Consider the following 27,161-nt stretch of genomic DNA (forward strand, 5'->3'; position numbering starts at 1 on the left):
AGTTCATTTTTTTAAAGAATTCTAGAGAGTTCAATGTTATTGTTAAGTTGCGTTTATCGCTTTCAGTAATATGATGCTTTTGTCTTTTTTAATGTTAAGGACCTTCAATCTATTTTTAGAGTATTATTAGGAGGAGGTTTAACTTGTAAAAGTACAGAGGCTGTTTGGATATGAGAAAAATCTGCAGCATCTCTTGGAATTCTTTGAAGACTTTTTCCACACTTGCCATTATTATGAAAATGTTGAATTTTATTAAAAATATTTCTGCAGAACCCAAAATCTGCTCCAAAGAATCTGGGGTTCCACAGAACAGTTTGAATATCATTGGTCAAGAAGATAAAAAACAAAATTTCTCTATGCTGATCATTGATTATATAACTGATCATCAGAATTGGAAATTTACCTATTCGTTCCACTATTGATATAGTTATTCGATTCAACACTGTGTTCCAAGGAAGGCAAAGAGGGACACAGAAATAATGCCTTTATGAACCAAACAAATTACTATTACGCGACACCTCCAAGAACTCATTGTGGGAGAGCACACTAGTCCACTACACTGAACTCACCGTCTCCATACTTAAATCTCTATCTACACGATGATATCATCAGCGCATGGAAAGGCTTATGTGTTCACAGTGCATGTCCCGACTCTCATGAAGTAAAACTGCCCTGAGTGAAAAGGAAATATAAATATTAGGATGTCAGAATTTGCCAACAGGTATTAATACAATTTGGAATACAGAAATCAATGTTGATTTGTATTCTGTTTTCTGAAATTGCAGTGCAAAGTTGTATAAAACAACTATTAAATAAATAATTGGATCATTAATTTTCACATTTAACTTGGGGTGCTTAAGGGTCAAAGCTGTATAACTGAGAGGAGACCTCCACATAGCCTTTAAAGGAATGCGGAGAACTGACCAGGGCTTCTGACCTAATGTCCAATCCTCACCTTCTCGTGGTGCACCCTGTTGGGTATCTACTTGGATATTGAACGAACGAGGATGGGCTGGTAATTTGGGATTTAGCCGACCAAATTGTATTCTTATTGGTTAAACCAAACTAAAAAATGATGGTACAACATGACAAAATTTCATGCCAGCTGGGGTGTCGCCCGGTTAAACAAGGTCCCCGTTGTTTTCGCCAGGGAACCAGAGCGAACAGCGAAAAGTCAGCTACTGGAACAAATCTGAAAACACACCCCAACTCAGCATCACCAGAGTTAAAGATTGGTACTATCAAACATAAGAAGCCAGAATGGCAAAGAAATGGAGCTAGCGAAGGAATTAGATAAGTGCCAGATTGACATAATAGGGGTGACTGAAACAAAAAAGACAAAAACTGGTGAGATCTTTCTGAGCAATAAATACAAAATGTTATCTTCAGGCAATGACAATCAAGGAAAAGAAGGAGTAGCCATAATACTCAACACAAAATATGAGGCTCATCTTCTTGATGGCAGGCAGTGTCAAGTAGAGTGGTTTAGGCAAATATCCGAATGGGGAACTGGACAATGAGACTTATTTGTGCCTATGGTCCCACAGCAGGTTCTACTAAGGTAGAAGTGGAGGAATTTTTTGAGGCTCTAGAGAAAGCTACTGATACAATGAAAAAGGAAAAGTGGTCCTTGTTGGGGATCTAAATAGCAGAGTAGGAAGTGATTATCAGACATACAAATATGTTTTGAGAAAATTTGGAGAAAAGAGCAAAACTAATAATAAAGGCAAATACCTGTTGGATTTCTGCTCAGGACATGGACTGGTTATTACTAACACCATGTTCCAACATAAAAATGTGCACAAATTCACATGGAGAGAAGAGGCAAGGAATAAGAAAAGTCTCACTGACTATGTTATTGTTGATAGTGATGTTTCATCCCTGGTGGAGGACACCAGAGTGTACAGAGGATTTGAAATTGGAAGTGATCACTATTTAGTCTTGAGCAGGATAAAATTGAATTTCATATTGAAAAGAATGACAGTAAGAAAGTTTTAAAGCGAATAAAAGTTATGCAGTCAGGAATACATATCCATACTTGAAATAGAAAATGCCATCAAAGTCTTGAAATGGAAAAGCAGCAGGAGTAGATGATATTCGACCAGAAATGCTGACGTATGGTGGCATAAGTCTTACAGTGGCTGCACTGCATAATTCAGAATGCCTTGACAGAGGGACTAGAGCTCTCATAGTACCTATATATAAAAAGGGAAATAAAACTGAATGTGAGAATTACAAAGGTATATCCCTACCGAGTGTTCCTGGTAAGATATATGCAAGTATACTTGAGAAACGGTTGAGAAGAATTGTGGAAGAAAAGCTTGGCGAAGAATAAGCTGGATTCAGGTGAAATAGAGGCTGTCAGGATCAGATCTTCACTTTACGACAAAAAGTGGAGAAATCATAGGAATATAACAAAGATCTGTATTTAAGTTTTGTCGATTTGGAAAAGGCATATGACAAGGTGCCAAGAGAGAAGCTATTCAATATGCTACAGTTATATGGTGTCAATGGGGCATTATATCAAGCAATATTTAGTCTTTATTTGAGTTGTAAGTCAGCAGTTAGAATTGAAGGAAGTACTGGAAGATGGTTTAATGTTAAATCTGGTGTGATACAAGGATGTACATTATCCCCTCTGTTATTCATTATCTATATGGATCACATTATGAAGGAAAGTGGTATTAAACATGATATCAAAATTGGAGATGTTGTCACCTCTTTGCTTTATGCAGGCGATGTCATACTTCTAAATAAATCCGTTACAAGTCTGCAAGATTCTCTGACTAAATTGAATAACTGTTGTAATAGGTATGGTATGAAGGTCAGCAATAAAAAGACAAAGACAATGAAAATAGGTAGAATCATTGAAAATGTCAACTATGTGGTGAATAATGGAGAACCTGTGGAACAAGTAGAACATTTCAGCTACTTAGGCATGATTTTTAGTGAAGATGGTAAATTAAATATGGAAATAGACAACAGAATCAACAAAGCTGGTATGATAAGAAGTCAATTGAATAAATTCACATGGAAAAAAAGAGAAATTAGTTGGAACACTAAATTAGCTATATACAAGACAGTGTTCAAACCAGTTTTAGCTTATGGATCTGAGAGCTGGGTCAGAAGTAAAACACTTGACCGAAGATTAGAGCCCACAGATATGAGAGTCCTGAGAAAGATTAGAGGCGTGAACAGATGGCATCAATGGCAATATCATATTAAAAATGAGGATATTAGGAAAGAACTTGACATTGTCACATCCAGGAATGCATTAGCAGAGCTAATCTCAGGTGGTATGGTCACTTAAACAGAATGGGCGAGGAATGATTAGCAAAACAAGTGTTCTCTGCCAATTCGGCAGGAAAACGACCCTGAGGAAGACCGAGATATAGGTGGATTGATATGGTACAAAGTGCCTTAGACGATAGAAATATAAGATCTGGTAATGTTGGAGTTTTGACAAGTAACAGATTGATTTGGAGGAAAATTGTAGATAGGAAGTTAGTAATGATGTAAATTTTTCATGTAGTGCTATCATATCCTGTACACATCTTGAGGGTACATGGCAGGAATTTGATGATGATGATGAACATTTTCCTGTATTTATTTCTTTGTTCCAGTATTATTTTTATTTGAATAATCATTGATATTTACCTTGATGGGTGGCTATATTTTCTGCCATTTCATATGGTAATTGTTAGAGCTTCTGAAGTCTCAAATGTCTCCTTAGCCACCCAACCAGCCAAGACGTATATATACGTCTAGGTTACCATGGATGTGAAGTGTATATTAAAATTGTATTACCATTGATATGACATTGAAATATATGATGGATACGAAGTGTAGAGGAGTGATGTATTTTATCTATATTGAAGGCAATGTGGTTAATGGCATCTCTGCCTTGGGGATCCTTGCATGCTATGCCAGTGGTAGCTAAGCTAATGGTCAAGAACTATTAGACTTCTATATTTTCAATAACTTTAAAATAATACATTTTCTTCAAAAAAGGGGAAAAAAAAGAATATAAATAAATATACTTGGAATGGCATAGGAACAAGATCTATAATTGCCTATCATTACTGGTCAGAAACTAGCTCCATGTGTGTGTGGGAGAGAGAGAGATGTTCAGAGAGGAAATGAAATTTTTTGAAATCATTATTTAGTAGTTTCCAAAATAGAAATACTAACAAATGAAGAAAATAAGAAAAAACTAGAAATAGAACATGTACACAAAAGTATATCTATTAGAAGAAGAAAGCATTAGAATGCTATATCAATCACGATTAAGAGATTACCTAAAAGAACCAAAAATCAATAAAGATATAGAAGAAGAAGAATGGAAAATTTTGATAAAGTAATTCATAAAGCAGCCTCTGAAGTCCTTGGAAAAAAAACTAAAATATTAAAAAGAAAAACATTAAAAATTTAGAGCACAGATATACAAAATGTAATAAAAGAAAAACAAATGGCATGCAAATCATTCCTTCAAAAACAGAAGTACATGTTGTACTAGTACAGCATGCACATCTTAAAGATATGGTTTAAAATAGCTTAAACCATAGTACAGAAAGTTCAAGATTTCTGGGACAGATTTATTAATAAAATAGACCACATACATGGAAAACAAAACATATCCTACAAAATATTAAGGAAAATAAACAACTAAGAAAGAGATATAGCACAAATCAGTATAATACAAGAGAAACAACAATGGATAGAACATTATAAGAATTTATGGTATGACCTAAATTTAATAATAGAAAACAATAATGAAGAAATCACTATTGATATAAAACCAATTAGATTAGAACTAAAAGAACCAATAAAGGTATCAAAAATATATCAAAAAGATATCCCATGACATTATACTGGTAGGATTAAACTAGAAAAACTGATCAGAGTAGGGATCGTATTTAGTAGACAGAAAGCTAAATTTTCAGGGGGAATAAAGCAAAGATTGAAAATGCAACTCAGAGGATAATTACAATGTGAAACAAACATTGATATGTGTAAGGATAAGAATGAGGCACCTGTGATAGGGTGCAATAGGAGTTCATACCAACTATTACAGTATACTGTAATGGGCTGTAACATAATGTAAGTCATTCTACCTCTATGACCTACAAACTTGTAAAGTCATACAGGATACTAGTAGAAAATTTTTCATATTTATGGAAGGTGGAAAAATGATGAGAGAGAATCCATAGAAGCTGAGAATGAATGCAGCCAAGAAAGGGTTGTGAATTAATTTTTCTCTCGTAGGGCAGCGTGATTGAAATGGCTTACCTTTGGAGGTGGTGAGTACATGTAGTGTGAATGAATTCAAGAAAAGTATGACAATTGGAGTGGATGATATATTGCCTCCCTCAATGAGTCTCTGACTCCATAGAGGTCTCTGGTAATAATAATATTGTAAATGTGAATTGGAAAAATAGCCCAAAGGATCAAGTTAGATACCAAAGAAATTTTTATGAGACTGGAAGAACAACAAGGTTGTGAGAATTAATTTTTTTTTTTTTTTTATCATGGAATGTAGTGATTGAATGGAAAGACTTTTGAACATGAGTGCTCCATCAGCAAATGAATTTAAGGAGAATGTGATAGTAGTTATTAGTGTGGAATTTCCATGATGACTCTTTGGACTACATGGAGACGCCTGCATAATAATAATAATTCAGAATGTTTTTATGCACTAGCCAAATGTGAGAGCAGTATTCTAAGACTGGGCATATTTGGGATTTATGTAGGGTAGCAGCTACACAGGTGGGAAGTAATGTCCTCAACTTCTAGAAGAGAAGCTTTCTATAAAGCTAATGGATGTGGAAACAAGGTGAAAGTCTGCTAATCAGAGAATCTTGTCTGTAAATATGGATATTAGAGTGGTAAAAAGCAGTAAAGCAAACATCTAAGAAAGATAGGACTGTTTTGGTGGCATCGTACTTGAAAAGATCCTCATCCTACTGGAAAATGGCATGGAGATCAATGTTTAAAGTAACAGCTATAAAAAATATTTAAGCTCAGAATATCTGGACACTGATGCACAAGAATGGAGTATGCTCATCAATAAAACTATAAATAATTTTAAGTAGGGATTCTAGTCCTGACTTAAGTAGTTTTAAGTAAGTCTGGTATTAAGATTAATCAACACTCTTGTATCTTGTAGCACCACAAATCAAAGTGTTTATGAGTACAATAATAAATAATCTGCACTGCAAGCTGATAGAACTGCTTAAACTTGGTATGATGAATTATAACTCAATAGTTCAGAATCATGCAATGCAGTATCACAAACACTCTGTTCTGAATTTCTGAGTTTATGTTGTAATTTCTCATACTACTGGCATCTTGAAGATGTTGGAGAGGATCTAGACCTAGTTATTAAAATGGTGATTGGTCTATGATGTGCAATTAAGTTACTAACTGGGTGTCATAGAGAAGACACTGAAAAAATTTTTGAATACACGATAGGACAGGAGAGAACAAGGAATCATCTCTGGAAATTTTGTAAGTAGAGTTAACAAGCATGCTAGTGACAAATAAGTGAAATGGGTTGCCAGAAGTGCTTTGTCAATGAATGAGTTTAAGGAGTGATATGAATCTGTTATGTAAATAAATGGTTCACATGAGCCTCTCATGATAAATCTGAATGCATGGAAGTTCCTATATAATAATAAATCTACAGTCAGTTTTAGCAGCTGCAGTGTAAATTTTATTTTACTTGTGTAACCTTGAAAACACAAACATTGATATGGATGAAATATACCAATCATCATAAACATCGTCTCAATGTTATTTCAATGGAACATGGAATGTCAATGATATTATAATTTTAATGGGCACTTTGCATCAGCAGAAATCCTCATGTATAAACATCAAGGTTGGTTGGATGTTTAATACAGATTTTATGAAATGTGTAATGTAATTTATACAATTACATTTGCCTATTTTTATGTAATACATCATCAATATCAACGTAATACATCCCTATATAAATACAGGGTGATCGTAAAGTCACTGAGACTGAAACAAATTGTCATAATCACTCCTTATGCCACTAGATGTCACCATCATATTATTACAAACTCTCAGAGTGCTGAGTTCACTATAACATGTACAGGTTGTTCTCAGTGTAGCTTTGTTCATTGTGGAAGTGAAATGTCTTTTTTCCAAGCTGCAACGAATTTTCATTTTGGAAAGTTATTTCGCTAATAATTTTTATGCATATGTTGCCAAAGAATTTTGTGAGAAATATCCAGATACACTAGTCCCTCAGAAGTCAATGATGCAGCATTTTCAGGAAACTGGATCTGTTGCAGATAGGAACTGTTCTGGAAGACCCTCCATTTTGACTAACGATAAAATGGATGAGGTAAAGAGAGCACTGCAGCAGTTCCCAACAAAAAGCCTCAGGAAACTTGTCATGCAGTCATCAATGTCATACAATAGTGCTCAGAAAGCTGCAAGATCGTTACACCTTCATGCGTATCGTGTATACCATGAACTGAAGAACCCAGATAAAGACAAACGAATAATCTTCTGCAGATGGTTATACTCATTCATCGAAGAACATAGTATAGAGATGCCTGATACAGTTTTCATCAGTGACAAGGCCTGGTTTCGCGTCAGTAGGTATGTGAATAGTCAAAACAATAGGATTTGGTCAGGTGAAAATTCACATGCTTTTCATGAAAAAGTTTAGCATTCTCAAAAAATTGGAGTTCGGTGTGCAATATCATGCCATCGTATAGTGGAACCCATTTTCTTTGAAACAACTGTGAATGGTTCCATCTACCAAGACATAATCACACAGTTTGTGGCATTCCTTGATGTCAGCAAACACCACTGTTGGCTCTAGCAAGACAGTGCAACGTACCACATGCCGAATAGTGCCATACATTTTTTGCAAGAATTTTTCAGTGACCCTCTCAAAAGAATTGTGGCCTCTAAGATCACCAGATTTTTTCCTTTGAGGGTAGGTGTTGTTTATCAGAATAATCCTCATGCACTGGATGAACTAAAAACGAATATTTCAACAGTGATCGAAAACATCAGTGTGCAGGTGCTTCACAAAGTGGCATCAAACCTGGTAAAAAGAACGCGAGTTTGCATTCACAAAGGAGGTGGCCACTTTCAACATATGTTATAATGAGGTTCCTATTCTTCTTTTGTTATAAAGGTCCGATTATAACTTGCGTTTGTAGCTGTTTCATTTTTCATATTCTTATAATTATAATTTTTCTTATAATTTTACAGATAATGTGTATTATTTCTGAGTTGCATGACTTTATAATCAACCTGTACTTAACCAGTCTTTAATAAATAGCAACTCCCAAAACATCCATTCATATTTTCTAATTTCTAACTACAGATAGTTACAAATGGTTAGATGGGATTCAGGCAAACTAGTTTATCTGAATCCCATCCACAAAAGGTTGAGGCTGTTAGCCTATAATATACCATTATATATTATCTATTCCTTAGTACATCTATGGGCTAATGGTTAGATAATTTAAAAAGTTGAAGGAATCTGAAGATGGTTTGGAGCTGAGTGATTTTGATGATGATCCTACATACCAGCAGCCACAAAATGATCCTATAGAGAGTGACAGTTCAAGTGAAGACAGTGATGTTCAGTGTCCTTCCCTTGTTGGTCAGACTCACAATGTTGAAAGTCTAGTTAGTGTGCAAAATACAGCTGTTGCTGGTCATATGCCATTGTAGAGACAACTAGTGTGGTTTAGTGAGAAAGATAATCCCTTTGCTGGTACTGAACCACAATTTAGAGGAAAACACCAAGTAAATATTCATGGAGAGAGCCCTGTAGATTATTTTTCACAGCTGTTTCCAGATGAATTGATGGATGAAATTGTGAAACAAACTAATCTATATGCATGTCGTAAAGGCAAAGATAATTTAGCACTTACTGTGACTGAGCTAAAAATTTACCTTGGAATTGTACTTGTCATGTTGGAGTTGTACTTGTCATGACATACATAAAATACCCACGTGTAGGGCTGTATTGGTCTTCTGAACATGGATTGTGCATGGATGTCATAACTGATGCTATGTTAGTGAACAGATGGGAGGGCATAAGGAGATATTTGCATTTTGTTGATTCAGACACGATAACTACCAACAATAAAGACAAAGCAATACGTATAAAACCAGTGCTGCAAAAGCTTTATGAAACATTCCATGCTGCTCTCGGCCCAGAAGAATTTCAGAGTGTAGATGAGATGATGATGATGATTCCATTCAAGGGACATTCACAACTCAAACAATACTCACCTAAGAAACCAAAAAAATGGGGTTTCAAAATGTGGGTGAGGGCAGGCATTTCAGGCTATGTATATTGTTTTGATCTTTATGTGTAGGTGCAAATCCTGGAAGACAAAATTCAGACTCATTCAGTGCAAGTGAAAATGCAGTACTTAGGCTTTATCATGATCTTGCTGGTAAGAACTTCAAGGTATATGCACACAACTTCTTCACGAGCATCCCCCTAATTAAGAAACTAAATGAAGATGATATTTATTATGTGGGTACACGCAGAAGAAATTGACTTCAAGGTGCTGACAACAAAATGAAAAGGATTTGCAGAAGATGGGACGAGGAAATATGTCAGTTACCACATCCTCTGATGGCATTACTGTCACTAGATGGGTTGATAACTCAATAGTACATGAAGTATCTAGCTACTTAGGAAAGGTGCCTGTGAATGTATGTCAGAGGTTCAGCCAGAAAGAAAAAAAGTATGTTGAAAATTCTACTACCTCGCAGCATAGCTGTTTATAACAAACATGTGGGTGGAGTGGACCTTATGAATTCTCTTGTGGTTTTGTATCGAAAATACCAGGAACAAACGATGGTATATGAGAATTTTTTTTTACCATATGTTGAACGTACTTGTTTGTAATGCAAGGATCATTTGGAAATGGGAAGAAAAAGAAAAATTGGATTTGTTGGAATTCAAATCAAGAGTGGCAACTGCTTAGATATATCAAGGTTTAGCTCAACTAGGTACAAAGAAACAAGGATGCCCTTCAAGTCAGACACCACTAGCACTAAAGAAATGCAAAACTCACTCTGTGAAATATGAGAAACATTTTGATGGCAGTGGACACTTCCCAAAGAAGACAACAGGTGCTAATGCCAATCGTTGCAGAGATGTGCACTGCAAGAGTAAAACAAGATGCATCTATGGTAGATGTGAGGTTCCAATCTGTCCGGAATGTTTTCAGTCTTTCCATACAAAATGAGGCAAAGAGAATAAGACTGTTCTTGATTTACATAGCTCTACTGCAAATTCTAATTGTTCTACTTTTTTGTATGTACTAAGTAATCCAAATTTTGATCGTTCATACAGTGTTTCAGCAAAATATAAATTGTTTATAATCTGTTTTGTCATACTTGCAATGTCTTTCAATGAAAATAAATTCCTCTTAGTCTAAGTCATTTCCATAGAAATATGTCTGTAGTCTGTTGGCATTAGTGCATGATGTCCTCAGATGAGGACATTGTTTTTACCATATATAGGATGCAAATTTAGCAATTAATGAATTCATAGTAATACTGAAAGATTAAATGGTACTGTATCATGCCATTATAATTTTTTATAAATGAATATAAAAATTCATGCATGAGAGGTTAAGACAAATAATTGAGAAATCCTAAGAATAAAACCAGGATCTGCTTAAGTTTGGTAGATCTGGAAAAAGCATATGACAGAATGCCAAGAGAAAAGTGATTCATAGTATGTTAGTTATATGGAATAAATGGAACACAATGCAGAACAGTGAATAGTCTATATTTAAGTTATACATCAACAACAATTAGAATTGAAGGACATATAGGAAGGTGATTTGATATAAAATCAGGTGTGACATAAGGGTGCACATTGTTCACTATAATTCGTCATCCATAGGTATTATCAAGAAGTAGAGTGGCATTAGGCTGATATCAAAATAGATACCAAAATTAGCTCTACTTTATGCAGATCATGTTATCTCTTAAACAATATCAATGGGGGAGGGGGGCTTTAGAATTCTTTAACTTAAATTGAATAACTGTTGTAACAAACTGGATGAAAATAGACGGCAAGATGAAAAACTTCAACTGCATTCTCAATGGAAATCCTATGGAACAAGTGAAATATTTCAGCTATTTAGAAATTTTTTTTTGTGATAGCAAATTAAATATGGAAATAGAGAATAGAATTGTGAAAGCTGGGATGATATAGAGTTAACTGAATAAATTTGCTTGAAATAACAGAGAAATTAATTAACACACTAAACTAGTAGTGTGCAAGACACTGTTCAAAGAAGTTTCAACTTATGGATATGCGAGTTGGATTCGAAATAAAACAGTTGATCAAAGATTAGAGACCACAGATATAACAGTGTGAACAGATAGCAGACTCATATGAAGATATTATGAAGGAACTTAACATTAGCATTCAAGAATGTGTAAACAGAGCTAATCTGTTTACACAATCCACTTAGCTCTGTCACACATTAGAGCTAAGTGGATTGATGCAGTCCACCTAGATCTTCAGCCTTAAAAGACCAAAATATAAGATCTGACAATACTGAAGTGCTGACAAGTGGTAGATTAATTTCGATGAAAATTGTTGTTAGGAGATTATTACTAATGTAAACATGTAATGTAAAACTGTCATTAGTATCCCAGACATTCTTTGAGGGTACATATCAGGAAACATGATAATGACAATCAATTGAAAATTTGTGATAACATCATACATGATTAAAGAAGTACACAAACTGCAAAAGCACATTGTACGATAACTTGAATATGACTCACACTTAAATATGTCTGAAGCTTTGATTCTGGTGGCAAACTTGTAGGAGGTGCAAAGACTTGAAAAAGTGGATCAAGTGCAGGACTATGGGTTTCTGAAAGAAAGAAATATAAAAACTGAGGAAGAGATCAAAATTACACCATAGAGTTTTTATGTGCTTTAAAATCCATTATTTGATACAAAAATTAGTTTTAAATTAAGAATAAGAAAAATTCAGATTTCATAAACAATAATAAATCATAAATTCATATACATAAAAGCATGAGAATTAAAACTATACACTAAACACTATTTAGAATACCAACACTCATTTACCAAGATTAATCATGTAATACTATTAATGGTGAATTCTTGCTAGGTAAATATACATAGTCACAAATCATAATGTGCCATAGAAATTGCTTTCCTACATTACATCATGATAATTTTCCCCTAAGACAGTCTGATACCATGATAAAAAGTATATTGCCACAGAATCTAACATATATGAACTAATGTTGTTTCAATGACTCCAAATTATTACCCACTTTGGACAATACTTTGCTGGACTTCATCATCATCATCAAATTCCTGCATGTACCCTCAAGGGGTGCACAGGATATGATAGTACTACATGAAAAAAATTACATCATTATTAATTTCCTATCTACAATTTTCCTCCAAATCAGTCTGTTACTTGTCAACACTCCAATATTATCAGATCTTATATTTCTATCGTCTAAAGCACTTTGTACCGTATCAATCCACCTATATCTTGGTCTTCCTCTGGGTCGTTTTCCTGCCAACCTGGAAGAGAACACTTGTTTTGCTAATCTTTCCTCGCCCATTTCTGTTTAAGTGACCATACCACCTGAGATTAGCTCTGCTAATGCATTCCTGGATGCTGACAATGTCAAGTTCTTTCCTATTATCCTCGTTTTTAATATGATATTGCCATTGATGCCATCTGTTCACGCCTATAATCTTTCTCAGGACTCTCATATCTGAAGTCTTTAGTCTTTGGTCAAGTGTTTCACTTCTGACCCAGCTCTCAGATCCATAAGTTAAAACTGGTTTGAACACTGTCTTGTATACAGCTAATTTAGTGTTCTGACTAATTTCTCTCTTATTCCATATGAATTTATTCAATTGACTTCCCACCATACCAGCTTTGCTGATTCTGTTGTCTATTTCTATATTTAATTTACCATCTTCAGTAAAAATCGTGCCTAAATAGCTGAAATGTTTTACTTGTTCCACAGGTTCTCCATTCACACCACAGTTCACATTTTCAATGATTCTGCCTATTTTCATTGTCTTTGTCTTTTTATTGCTGACCTTCATACCATATCTATTACAAGAGCTATTCAATTTAGTCAGAGAATCTTGCAGACGGATTTATTTAGAAGTATAACATCGTCTGCATAAAGCAAAGAGCTGACATTAACATCTCCAATTTTGATATCATGTTTAATACCACTTTCCTTCATAATGTGATCCATATAGATAATGAATAACAGAGGGGATAATATACATCCTTGTCTCACACCAGATTTAACATTAAGCCATCTTCCTGTACTTCCTTCAATTCTAACTGCTGACTTACAACTCAAATAAAGACTAAGTATTGCTTGATATAATGTCCCATTGACACCATATAACTGCAGCGTATTGAATAGCTTCTCTCTTGGGACCTTGTCATATGCCTTTTCCAGATCGACAAAACTTAAATACAGATCTTTGTTATATTCCCATGCTTTCTCGACTATTTGTCGTAAAGTGAAGATCTAATCCTGACAGCCTCTATTTGGCCTGAATCCAGCTTGTTCTTCACCAAGCTTTTCTTCCACATTTTTTCTCAACCGTTTCTCAAGTATACTTGCATAGATCTTGCCAGGAACACTCAGTAGGGAAATACCTCTGTAATTCTCACATGTAGTTTTATTTCCCTTTTTATATATGGGTACTATGAGAGCTCTACTCCAATCATCGGGAATTCGTCCCTCTGCCCAGGCTTTCTGAACTATGCAGTGCAGCCACTGTAAGACTCTTATACCACCATACTTCAGCATTTCTGGTCGAATATCATCTACTCCTGCTGCCTTTCCACATTTCAAGCCTTTGATAGCTTTTTCTACTTCAAGTATGGATATGTATTCCTGACTGCATGCCTGGTCAGTGTTTTTTACCACTGTGCTGTCATCACTGCTTGTTTCATTTAGCAGTTTTTCAAAGTAATTACTCCATACTTCAAGGATATCTTTTTCTCCCGTTTTCATGTCACCTTTATCATCTCTAATTCCCTTTATAGCACTCTTTCCTCCATTCTTAAGCTTCTTTTCTATATTCTTTTTTCTATTTTCTATATTGATATTTATTTTCTATATTCTTGCCAAAGTCCTCCCATGACTTTTGTTTAGCTAGTTTTACACAGTGTTTAGCTTTCTTCCATTTGTCTCTGTATTCTCTAAGAGCACAAGCTGACTTATTTGCTAGGAACTTTTGATATGCATTCTTCTTTTCCTTCACTGCCTCTGTAACTTCCTGTGTCCACCATGGAGTTCTAATTTTTCTATCCTTGCAGACAACTTCATCACATGCCTCTCTAGCTGAATCAATCAGGGCTTTCTTCAAGGCTTGCTACTGAATCTCCAAGGTTTGATTCCTGTTCTCAAACTCTTTCATTTTTCCTTCAATAATCTTTGTGTATTTTAGTCTACAGCTCCCATCTGAGAGCTGCTCAACTTTTATTCGCTTTAAAACTTTCTTACATGTTATTCTTTTCAATATGAAATTCAATTTTATCCTGCTCAAGACTAAATAGTGATCACTTCCAATATCAAATCCTCTGTACACTCTGGCGTCCTGCACCAGGGAGAAAACATCACTATCAACAATAACATAGTCAATGAGACTTTTCTTATTCCTAGCCTCTGCTCTCCATGTGAATTTGTGCACATTTTTATGTTGGAACATGGTGTTAGCAATAACCAGTCCATGTCCTGAGCAGAAATCCAACAGATATTTGCCATTATTATTAGCTTTGCTCTTTTCTCCAAATTTTCCCAAAATATTTTTGTATGTCTCACAATCATTTCCTACTCTGCTATTTAGATCCCCAACAAGGACCAACTTTTCATTTTTCATTGTGTAAGTTGCTTTTTCTAAAGCCTCAAAAAATTCCTCCACTTCTACCTTAGTAGAACCTTCTGTGGGACCATAGGCACAAATAAGTTTCATTGTCCAGTTCCCCATTCTCATATTTGCCCACATTACTCTACTTGAGACTGACTGCCATTCAAGAAGATTAGCCTCGTATTTTGTGTTGAATACTATGGCTACTCCTTCTTTTCCTTGATTGTCATTGCCTGAATATAACATTTTGTATTTATTGCTCAGCAAGATCTCACCAGTTTTGGTCTTTTTTATTTCAGTCACCCCTATTATGTCGATCTGGTACTTATCTAAGTCTTCAGCTAGCTCAATTTCTTTGCCATTCGGGCTTCTTATGTTGATAGTATTGATCTTTAACTCAGGTGATGTTGAGTTGGAGTGTGCTTTCAGATTTGTTCCAGTAGCTGACTTTTCGCTGTTTGTCCTGGTTCCCTGAAGAAAACAATGGGGGCCTTGTTTAACCGGGCGACGCCCCAGCCAGCATGAAATTTTGTCATGTTGTACCATCATTCTATATTTTGGTTTAACCAATAAGAATACAATTTGGTCGGCTAAATCCCAAATTGCCAGCCCATCCTCGTCCATTCAGTATCTAAGTAGATACCCAACAGGGTGCACCACGAGAAGGTGAGGATTGGACATTAGGTCAGAAGCCCTGGTCGGTTCTCCGCATTCCTTTAAGGCTATGTGAAGGTCTCCTCTCAGTTATACAGCTTTGACCCTTAAGCACCCTTGTTTCATTTAGCAGTTTTTCAAAGTAATTACTCCATACTTCAAGGATATCTTTTTCTCCCGTTTTCATGTCACCTTTATCATCTCTAATTCCTTTTATAGCACTCTTTCCTCCATTCTTAAGCTTCTTCAACAACCTCCAGAATATTTTGCCACCTTCTTGATATTTATTTTCTATATTCTTGCCAAAGTCCTCCCATGACTTTTGTTTAGCTAGTTTTACACAGTGTTTAGCATTCTTGCATTTGTCTCTATATTCTCTAAGAGCACAAGCTTACTTATTTGACAGGAACTTTTGGTGTTCTTTCTTCTTTTCCTTCACTGCCTCTTTAACCTCCTGTGTCCACCAGGGAGTTCTGATTTTTTTATCCTTACAAACAACCTCACCACATGCCTCTCTGGCAGAATCAATTAATGTTTTCTTCAGAGTTTGCCACTGAATCTCCAAGGTTTGATTCCTGTTCTCAAACTCTTTCATTTTTCAAATTATGTACCCACTTTGGACAATACTTTGCTGGACTTGAATTTAAAAAATATAAAAAAACTTATTCTTATAAAATATTATAAGCAAAATAGTTGTCTTTTCAAATAATAAACAAATAATAAAAAAAAGTAACTTCTACCTTCTTACCAAGAGTAGTTTCAAATGAATGCAAATGAATCTCAAACCCGATTTACAATTTATACATCAAATAGTTGCATTTTTTGTATTAAAAATTCAGTTCATACAAAAAGCAATTATATTTCTTTGCAGCTTAGTTTTGTATTCCTTTAAATAGCTGGAATGTGCAGTATACTTTGCTCTGACCAACAGGCTACAGGTTTGAATCCCATTGTGTACATGGACATTTATGATAGTCTTTAGCTGAATGATGAAATTCATCTACCATCATTCTGCTTATGGAAAGGCTGAAGTGACTTGAAAAAAGTTCCATATTTGGTCTATAGAGCAGTGTTTCCAAGACCAAGTAAAAAATGAATAAAAAAAGTACAAAAAGTATAAAAAATGAATAAAACAGAAAAAATATTCTTAGCCTACTGCCACCCATGGTACTAATATACTATAGGTTTACAACTTTTTCATAGATAGGACATTAAAAATCTTTACCTACCTGAACTGCTTCATTTTTGTCTAAACAAATTCATATTTATGAGAAAATTCTTATCAAACTCTCACACTTGGTAATAATAATAAAGACCTTTCCCATATAAAAAGAGTCAATGATTTCAAGGAAAACAATAATGAAAAACATTAGAGACCAGAATTAGTTTTGCTATGATGACAACTTGTTGGTAGCCGCTCATAAAATGATATGAGCATGCCAGTTGCACAGAGTCAGGTATGTCACACACTGGCCACACTACTGTAGCCAGTGATGTGACATACTTCTGTGATGTGACATTGACATTTTTCTTCTTTTCATAGTTCCAAATTAGGACAGTTATGAATGCTTAGATATTTATGGACCTAAGAATTCATAACTTTCCTAGTGACTAGATATGATGCCTGTCAACTGAAAGTGTTTTCCAACCAGTATGCTGGCTTGAAGAAGAGATCCGGAGTTTCTAGGAAGAAAAGAGAGAGGGTGGCTGTAGTCTACTTGAAGTCATGTAGACTTCACAGGCACATAACAACTTTACTAAGAAATATAACAACTTTACTAGCTTCCACTGATGATACCTCAATAAAGATCAAAACTATATGGAAAGCGATCCTCCCATAATGAATAGCAATTATGCATTCAAAAAGAAGTGTGCTTTGCATTATGGAATACTAAGGCAAATGATGTGAAGTCATCAGTCTCTATATACAAGTAGCCTAGTTGTGAAGATACTTCGTGTGCAAACTTTGTTTGCTTATACTAGATAAAGGATTAAACAAGATTATAATTCCTTCACAGGTTTCAATTTAATTTGTAACCAACTGAAAAACTTTCAAAAACTTAAGTGTGTTACTTTCACAGAAAGTAATGCACTCAGCTTATAGGAATCACCAAGGGACACAACATTAAGTCTTTTTTAAGCAAAGTATCAAAGATAATTTTGCTCAAACAATGACCTATAACAAAGTACCTATATGCTGCACCTGGCATTAAAACAAATTTCAACAAAGAAGACAGGGTGCCAATATGGACAGTTATCCTGGTGTGAAAAAGAGTGAATGCTCTAGGTCATGTTTATAGTGTATATCCCAATAATGCTGAATGCTTTTATTTATAAATGCTCTTGATGCATGTGAAAGGACCAAAATCATTCAGTGGCCTAAGAACAGTAAATGGTGTAGTACATCCGACATACTGGGATGCATGTAAGGCTTTGAATTTGAGAGAAGATGATTCTCACTGGTCTGATTGTCTCGGCGATTCAATAATTTCAAATTCTGTCATCTTTGCACCTTTTATTCGCTGTAATGTTGGTTCACTGCAACATGACTGACTCTCTATCGCTATGGTCAACTTACAAAAATCACTTTTTGGAAGATATCTTACACCAAGAACATTCAACTCATTCTCAAGCTCAGTTTAATGAAACAACATATGAGGGATTACTGAGACTTGTCACTTATTGATATAACAATTGATTCAAGTGAAGATTTTGGTCTTCCAATACTGATGATACAGATCTAATCCGGGAAACCTCATACAATTTCAGTGAACTTCGGGATTTATTAAGTCAGCATGAACAATCACTAACTTCAGATCAAGCTGAAGTTTTTCACAATGTTTTTAACAAGCTGTGAAAATGTTTTTCTTGGATGCTCTAGGTGGTACTGGGAAAACATTTTTACTAAATTTGTTATTAGCTAAGTTGAGAAGCCAAGGTAAAATTACTCTGGCTGTGGCATCCTCAGGTATAGCCACTACTCTATTGCAAGGTGGTCAAACTGCTCATTCTACTTTCAAAGTACCACTTACAAATGTGATTAATGATACACCTATGTGCAATATATCAAAACAAAGTAATCTGTTAAAATTATTACAAAAGGTTTCTTTGATTGTTTGGAATAAATGTACAATGTCCCATAAAACATTTGTTGAAGCAGTTGACAGAACACTGATGGATATCAGATCAGACAATCAAAGAATGGGTGTAATAACTGTTTTTTTTGCTGATAATTTTTGATAAACACTGCCTGTCATATCCCACAGAACCAGGAAGTGAATGCCTGCCTTAAGAAATCATCACTACGGCATGATATAGAGCAGTTTTCTCTCAAAATCAATAAGCGTGTTCACTTACATGGAGACTAATGCACATTTCTTCTCCTCAAAACTGTTAAAAATTGGCAATGGTGAAGCACAGAAAAGAAATGAAAAAAATATATATTAACACATCTAAATATTGGGAACACTGTCTGAACTGCTGTACAGTGTCTATCCATCTATTGAGAACATAACAGAAAAGTCACTTTCTTGGTTCAGAGAGCTATCCTCACAACTAGAAATGATGCCATGTCAATAATGAACGAGTTGGTTCTTAATAGGAATAATGGATCTGTTATGTTGGTCCGAAATCTGCATCCTCCAAATGTTTGCAATGGAACTAGGCTTCAAGTAAGATCATTGAAACTAAATATGATAGAAGTTGTGATATTTACAGGTCCTGGTATCAGAGAAATTGTCTTCATTCCTTGAATACCCCTTATTCCTGACTATCCATTTGCATTCAAATGGTTACAATTTCCAATAAGAGTTTGCTTTGCAGTGATGATTCATAAAGCCCAAGGATAGACCCTTAGATATGCAGGCTTAGATTTAAGAGGTGAATGTTTCTGACACGGGTAGTTATATATAGCATGTTCGAGTTAGCAGTCTTGAGAATCTAATTATTTTTGTCAAGGATGATGAAAACTTCTAATGTTGTTTATTTACAAAGAAATGTTATAATGCTCACAATTCTACACCATGAACGAAAGCCCCAGCACGAAATACTTGAGTAAATACCCTGAGGTGAACAGCTGCAGTATAAGTTCACCTCAGCAAAGCAGGAAGGCTCAGCTAGTAATAAATAAATAAAAAAATCATTTGTACTATCACTGTAGACAAACTTTCTTTTTCAAAAATGCACGAGGCTATCCAGAAGAGGAAAAACCAGTTAACAGATGACTTTTAATCACAAACTGTCACAGACATGCTGTTTCTGCCTTTTTTTTATAAGTATTTTCACAGATGCTGTTCTGTTGAACAGACTACCATCACTATACTTTCCTTTAAGACTGTAAAAACATGAGTAACTAACTACTGGTCAACATCTATATTCTATATGCAATTCAGCTTCAAACACACTATGAACAAAACATTAGAAGCAGGGGTGATGGGAAGTTGACACTGGGATTCCCCCCCCCCATGCAGATTGAAACATATCCAAACCGAATGCAGATAGTAAATAGCAGACATCAGGGCTTCGCAATAGTGTATTGGAATCGAAAAACATGGGTAAATGTGGCAATCTTAGTGACTGATTGTAGACATATTATCGACACAAGATAGATGGATCATTTTATTGCCCAACTATATCATGGATCTACTGAGTATATCATCAATGGATGTACCAGTGCCCAGTGAGCAAGTGGTGGCTGACCACATGCAATTGATGACTGAGGTTGACAGACTGTCCAGGCTCATACAGACCAAATGCAGGGCAATGGCAGCACAAATCGCATCCAGTTTTAATGTCGGAAGTCCAAGCAGTGTCAGTGAGTGAATGGTATAGCGAATCCTGATCCTGCATTCCATGAGCCACTGGAGCTGATGCCCTAATTGTGTACTACTGTTGACAGCTTGCGATCAGGCACTGCACCTTGCCTGGTGTCAGGATAATCAAAACTGATCCTCTACAGAGTGGACCAGAGTAATTTCTGGTCTCTGTAATTATACAGAGTGGACCAGAGTCATGTGGTCTGATGAATCTCATTATCAGTTCTACCGAGCCTCGACAGAACTTGTAAATCCTCTTCTCATGTGACAGACGATTGACTAAGGTGGTTTCTGATATCTGTAATGTTAGTGTTCTTAAATAACTAGGTAATCCTATGAGCTGTTTTAGTTACTTTTGCAGTATTATCATTAGACCTCCATGGAGTCAAAGGACTCATTGCAGTAGGTCTCACTGTCTTGCACACACAATTCATCATCCCATACCTTAAATATATTCACTGTCTCTGTACTGACCACACTCTCAGGCAATACATTCAATCACCCACTCTCCATGCAAAAAACTTGCTCCTAGCTCACATCTTCCTAATACAGCTTCCAGGAATGACCTCCTGTTTCCCTCCATCTGTTTCCCCCATTCTGTGTGAAACCTCATCTATATTAATTCAGTAATAACTCCTTAGTAACTTATATGTCTTAATTATATCCCCTTCTCTTTATCCACCAGTCTCTGACCAGATATCACCTTAGTCAAGTTAATTTCTGGTCTCTGTAATTATACCTCTTTTATAAGATCTTGATACAACCCAGCATGGAACTACTGTGCAGCACAGATCTGACAACCTGGGTTTTTTGGGATGAGGTGACAGGATTCTGAAGTGAGCAACCAAGATGGTGGCAGGTCTATGAAATGCTCCTTATGAGGATAGGTTGAAGATTTGTGAGTTACAAAAATTGGTTGATAGGTGGAAAAGAGGCTACATGATAGAGACAAATTACTTAAAGATTTTTATATAATAAAATATAATATAATATAAAATAAATATAAAAAATAAAATTTTATATTTTATTTTTATATTTTATTTCCTCTATCTGATATAGAGGAAATTTTTTCAGTACAGGTCTGATGAGGGGAGGACTAGAAGCCATTCCTGGAAAGTGAGCAGATGTGAGGACTAGATTTTTTTTGCTTTGAATAGTGAATAGGTAGAATGGGTTGCCAGAGTCTGTTGTGAGTGGTGTGTCAGTGGATGAGTTCAAAGCAAAGTATGACAGATTTGTGCAAATATTGATTAGTGCTCATAATATTTAGGGCCTCCCATCATGAGGCTACAGACTCCATGGAGTTGTCCATGCAATAATAATAATTTTTATGTTATGTATACTTTATGAAAAAATTATTGGGTATCCAGACAAAGAAGACATATTCCTCATCATCCTCTCTTTAGTGGGATTTAAAATATAATTGATGTTGTACAACTGCAATAGCTGATAGGATATCTGACCATCAAGCTGCCATTGAATGTCAGGTATGTACTATAAACTATTCATCTTTCCAAATGGTCAATCAGTGATGAGTTAGCAACTGTTATATCAAATGACCAGCAGCAAAACCAACCGATTTGTAGTATAAGTATGATATTATTTAGAAGATGAACTGTTTTTTTTTTATGTGAATTCCACCTAAAAAAAAAAGTTGCAAGTCTATCATACATTTGTTACCAAGGAAAGAGAAGGGATAATTTGCTGTAACATCCGTTTGATGTAACATTAATGTTGCATACATACATACATACATAAAAAAGTAATTGTGGGTGATGACATTTACCATCTACAGAATTCACAAACCTCTGAACTAGTAATGGGTGCATCTGAAACCACAACTTGTTGGATGAAGATCCAGTACGATTCAGCCAACTAAGCTAACAATTTATTTTATGCAGGTATTATTAAAAAAGGGTAAGTTGTTAAGATAAGTTTGTAAACATTAACATGCTATAATTCATTATATAATGCCATAGTTTTGAATTGTGTTCTCTCATGTTTTTTTTTCTTTTTTATCTTCAATGTCCTCCTTTTACTGAATATCTTTCTGACATTCAGTAAAAATAGCTAAGGGGACTGTTATATGAGATAATTTACCGGTGGCTACAGATGAATGCAAATCAAATGCTTCCAATTATGCCCAAATGACTAAATATCTATGTGCTCAGCTGGATTTATGATTGTTGCAGTCCCTAAGTTATAAATTTTGGGTTATGTATACTGAGGGAAAGGCCCATTATCACATGAAACCCTAAGTTATAGTTTATGCAAATATACAGCTCTGGTGATCAGCACTCCACTGATGCAATTCTGAATACAATCACATATCACTACTGGTTACCTTTAAATTGACTGAATATATGAATAACATTCTAAAAATACACATGACATTATAAAATTATTTGAATGTATATAATTGCTGAAATCCGTTTGATGTAACATTAATGTTGCATACATACATACATACATACATACATAAAAAAGTAATATATTAAATTAAATGCATTTCCAAGCATTTATTATACCATATATTGTGGTGCAAGACAACACAACTGTCATTCAATCTGTTCCCTTAATGATATAACTGATGAACACACAGGAATTATATATCAATCCTCAATATTTTTATGTATATGGCAGATGATATCACGTCAATGAAATATGCTTTACAGTTAATCATATAAATATTTTAAATGAATTTAAATGGAATAGTGAAAATAGAAAGTCAAAGTCTGATAATTTACCAGCTTAGCAAATCTCATGTGTATTATATAATTAAATTCTGTCTATTCTATGAACATGACATATAACCCTATCTTCAAAAAAACTTAGAGGTGGCAATATCATTCTCCAATATTGAGGAAAACAGTAGGGATAGGCATATAAGCATATTTATGCTATGTCTAGAAATAATACTGATTTTAATATTCATACATGTGATAGCACTTCCTACTAAAATTCCATGTTGTATATGCATTGTCTGCACTGAAAACGATTACTTATTGGATGGATAATAAGTACATCACTATAATTAATATTACTTATTATGTTCATCTGCATTTTATTTTCCAACTGTCAGTGACATTGTTATTATACAATACTATATTTTCTTCTGTTCCAAGCTGCAACAGATGTCTTGCACAACAACACAGCTGTAAATAAAATGCAGTCACAGATTTCACTCCGTTCCGTTCAATTAATGATCAAATTGATGAAAACACAGGAAATATATATAACTCGTCAATATTTTATTATGTACAATGAAAGTAAAACACCCACTATTAGACATGTCAGCAACTGATTTAATCTGATAAATAACGCCAAGTCGAGGCAAAAGCGCAACACGCTATTGTTAAATTGTTATTCAGCGTTACATAAAACAGCATATGTTTCGGAAGTAAACAATCTTGCTTTAACGAGTGATCGCGTTGTATCCGAACGAACGGGACAAAAGCAACTTCACACGTGAAAACTGTTATCATCATCATCATAACTGGCGTGCAAAACTTACCTTCTGCGGATTTAGCAGGGGTTTGAGCATCACGTAGGTTAAGTTCACTGGTTGTGCTACTAGAGGATGGATTAGTGTGAAGAAACTGACATTCGTTCCCATAAAAACATGTTCCGCTGCTTGCAAAATATCTACAAATTGCACCCTTTTTCTGCCCACCTGAGGAACCATTCATGTTCCGTAACATAAAAGTACTGACTGCTAACTGATTCTATAGCCTCTAGGGGCAAGTATAATGAAAAATTTGTCACGCGTCTTCATTCACTCGAATTAAAATGTTAAAATGCATTTAGAACGATAGCAGTTGGTAACAAATGTAGATGCGCGCGCACCCAAAAACAAGAGCAGAACTATCCTCAAACACAGATCAGAATCACACATTTCGCTAAATGTGATCAAGTACTTGAATAAATATTATGTAACTGTAGTTCTGTTAGCAATATGACGTACTGAAAGCGATGCGATACTCTTCCTAAATATATAGCCCGATAACTTCTATAATATACCTGGAAATTATTAAACACTAAGCCTGCCGTTTTCGTGCGATTCATTACAAACGAGGAGAATTTTGCAAATGATTATATTAGTACCTGATGATGCATGCACGGCAGACATAAATACAAACCCTCTAGAGAAGATTTGACACATTATGTTATCGTTATTATTATCATTATTATATCATATGATAATAACAATTATATATATATATATATATATATATATATATATATATATATATATATATATATATATATATATATATATATATATATACACACATATTCAGGTTATAACAAAAAATGATGATTTGAGTCACTTTATAACTTTTAATGGTGAGACTAAAATCTGGGTTTCATATATTCCACTAGTAGTTTTTGGTGATGACCTTCAAAATCAGTTTATAAATTAAACAAAATCAGCAACAATACAATTTAAAAATTTCGCATAAGAAAACAAACGTCATTGCATTTAAAGGTCGAGATCATATCAGATCAAAAAACAGTTATAAAAGATAAAATATTATTTACCAATAATATGTATTGGTAAATAATACTAAGGATCATCCTTTGAAATTGCGCAATGAAGTGGTGAATAAGAGGGTGAGAAGTATTTTTTGTTTTTATTTTTTAAGTGGAGAGCAGTAGGTGAGTGGAATGCATGGCCTAAGTATGTGGTGAATGAGTTTAAGCTTCAGTTCGATAGATATGATACAGGAAGGAGAGATTTCTCATAAGTCTGTGGAGTTTTATAATTTATGTGGAAAAGGCCTAAGTTTGATTCCCGTCGTGACGAGCGGAAACTTTATATTTCCTTTTTTTTTCTCCCTTCAAATGAAGGTAAGCAGATCTCATATGGCGGTAACAGGATTTTTTAATCCCGGGAACTCGGGTTTTTTTATCCCACGTACAGGCAAATTGGCACAGACAAAACATACTAGTGATGGTGACAATAGATGGAATTGTGTGTAGATGATGACAGAAATAGTGGTTCTGTGTAGTTGATGGATTAAATGGTGGAGACAGAGAGTTGTACAGTAGCGTGTCCTCCCTCGATGAGTCTTTGGACTCCTCGGAGGTCATCAAACCAGAAAAGTCACCTAATGCCTTTTATTCCCATATAGGGAGTAGGCTAAGCTGTTTTAGCCCTAACTTTTCGAGATTGAGTGGCAGTTCAACCTCCACCAGTAGCCAATCAGATATAGCTGGCCCAAAACTATCACTAATTACACATGGCATCCAGTGAAGAGAGGTAATTGCTCCATCTCATTGTCCCTAATCCTAATTCTATGTTTACTTTTCGAAATAGTGTGGGTTCTATGGTCGATTTTCTCGAGTTTACAGGATGAAAAACCTCACTTGCCAGTGTCAGAGATCGACAGACTTGGGAACCAGTCCAAAAAAGGCTTAGTAAAAGTTTCTCTAGTCTGAACATATGACACTTTACTTTGGATGAGCTAGTGCCATGGATGGCACACCAATTTCACTGAGATACACAGGCGCTCCTTCCTTGGAGGCGTCACGCAATAAGTATGCAAGAAATCATCATCATCATTACTGTGTAGCTCAGTGGATGTGGCATTTGCCAACCACGGCGCTTGGCCGCACGAAGGAAGACTTGGTTTCGAGTCTAGTCGGCGACTAGAGGAAATTTTTCTAATACATTATTATTATTATTAATATTATTATTGTTATTATTATTATTATTATTATTATTATTACTGTGTAGCTCAGTGGATGTGGCGTTTGCCAACCACGGCGCTTGGCCGCACGAAGGAAGACTTGGTTTCGAGTCTAGTCGGCGACTAGAGGAAATTTTTCTAAGCCTTTTTTCGACCGGTTCCCGAGTTAGTCGATCTCTGGCACGGGCAAGCAGGTTTTTCCTCCCGGAAACTCGGGTTTTTCGTCCTGTAAACTCAAGAAAATCGACCGTGGAACCCACATTATTTCAGACATTAAATATATTGTGTTAGGGTTAGGGACCACGAGATGGCGGCACATTTGAGCCGTCTCTCTTCACGGAGTACCGCTTAATTAGTGATAGCCTTGGGCCATCTATCTCTGATTGGTACCAGTGGAGATTGAACTGCCCACTCAGTCTCCAAAAGTTAGATAGGGCTAAATGGCCTCGCCTACTCCCCGTATACGGGAATAAAAAGGCGTTAGCTGATTTTTATTATTATTATTATTATTATTATTATTATTATTATGTGACTCCTTGGAGGTGTCATGTAATAATAATATTTTTTATGACAATGAAAGATTTATTATCATACAGGAACCCCATAAGAATTAATGTAAAATGGATTAATCCGTTTCCAAACCCCAGATGATTGTTTATTTAAACCTTTACAACAGTATTTATTGCATAAGGTCGTATACAAACATAATGAAAATGCATAAAATCTTACATAAATAGAATAAAGACAATAAATAGATAAAATAAAAACGAAAATTTAACTTCACTTTACATACGGAGGAGAGTTGATGGCATAAGTGAAAGGAGGTGAGTAAGGGGAGTCCCTTTCCATAAAAACATCAGGTTACTGTCCTTCTGGGGATTTTTCTCTTTCTCTTTTTTGTCTCTTGGCACCACTCGAACTCTGCTTGAGACACACTGGGCCTCTCTCTCACTAAAAACCTGTCCAATGACAATTGTTTTTGCCTGCGTTTTAAAATGTTTCTGAAATGAGACATGGCACTGCCAATGAAATGGTTTATGATGCGGTTTGGTACAGCTTTGTGAG

General features: G+C 35.2%; 1 protein-coding gene across 1 annotated transcript in view; it reads right to left on the minus strand.

Moving 5' to 3' along the window:
* Positions 1 to 24,402, minus strand: part of PAN3 (Poly(A) specific ribonuclease subunit PAN3) — a 339,191-nt gene extending 314,789 nt beyond the window's left edge. Inside the window, exons 1-2 of the mRNA XM_090403152.1 lie at positions 23,918 to 24,402; positions 11,824 to 11,915 (exon numbers count right to left, since the gene is read on the minus strand). Of these exons, the coding sequence (XP_090259278.1) occupies positions 11,824 to 11,915; positions 23,918 to 24,104 (279 nt within the window). The 5' untranslated portion in view covers positions 24,105 to 24,402. The remainder of the gene's footprint in view (positions 1 to 11,823; positions 11,916 to 23,917) is intronic.
* Between the last annotated feature and the right edge of the window lie 2,759 nt (positions 24,403 to 27,161).

Source organism: Typopeltis vanoorti, chromosome 13 (assembly GCF_054136105.1).
Source record: "Typopeltis vanoorti isolate ZY-2024b chromosome 13, IOZ_Tvanoo_1.0, whole genome shotgun sequence".
In the NCBI taxonomy this organism is placed as follows: domain Eukaryota; kingdom Metazoa; phylum Arthropoda; class Arachnida; order Uropygi; family Thelyphonidae; genus Typopeltis; species Typopeltis vanoorti.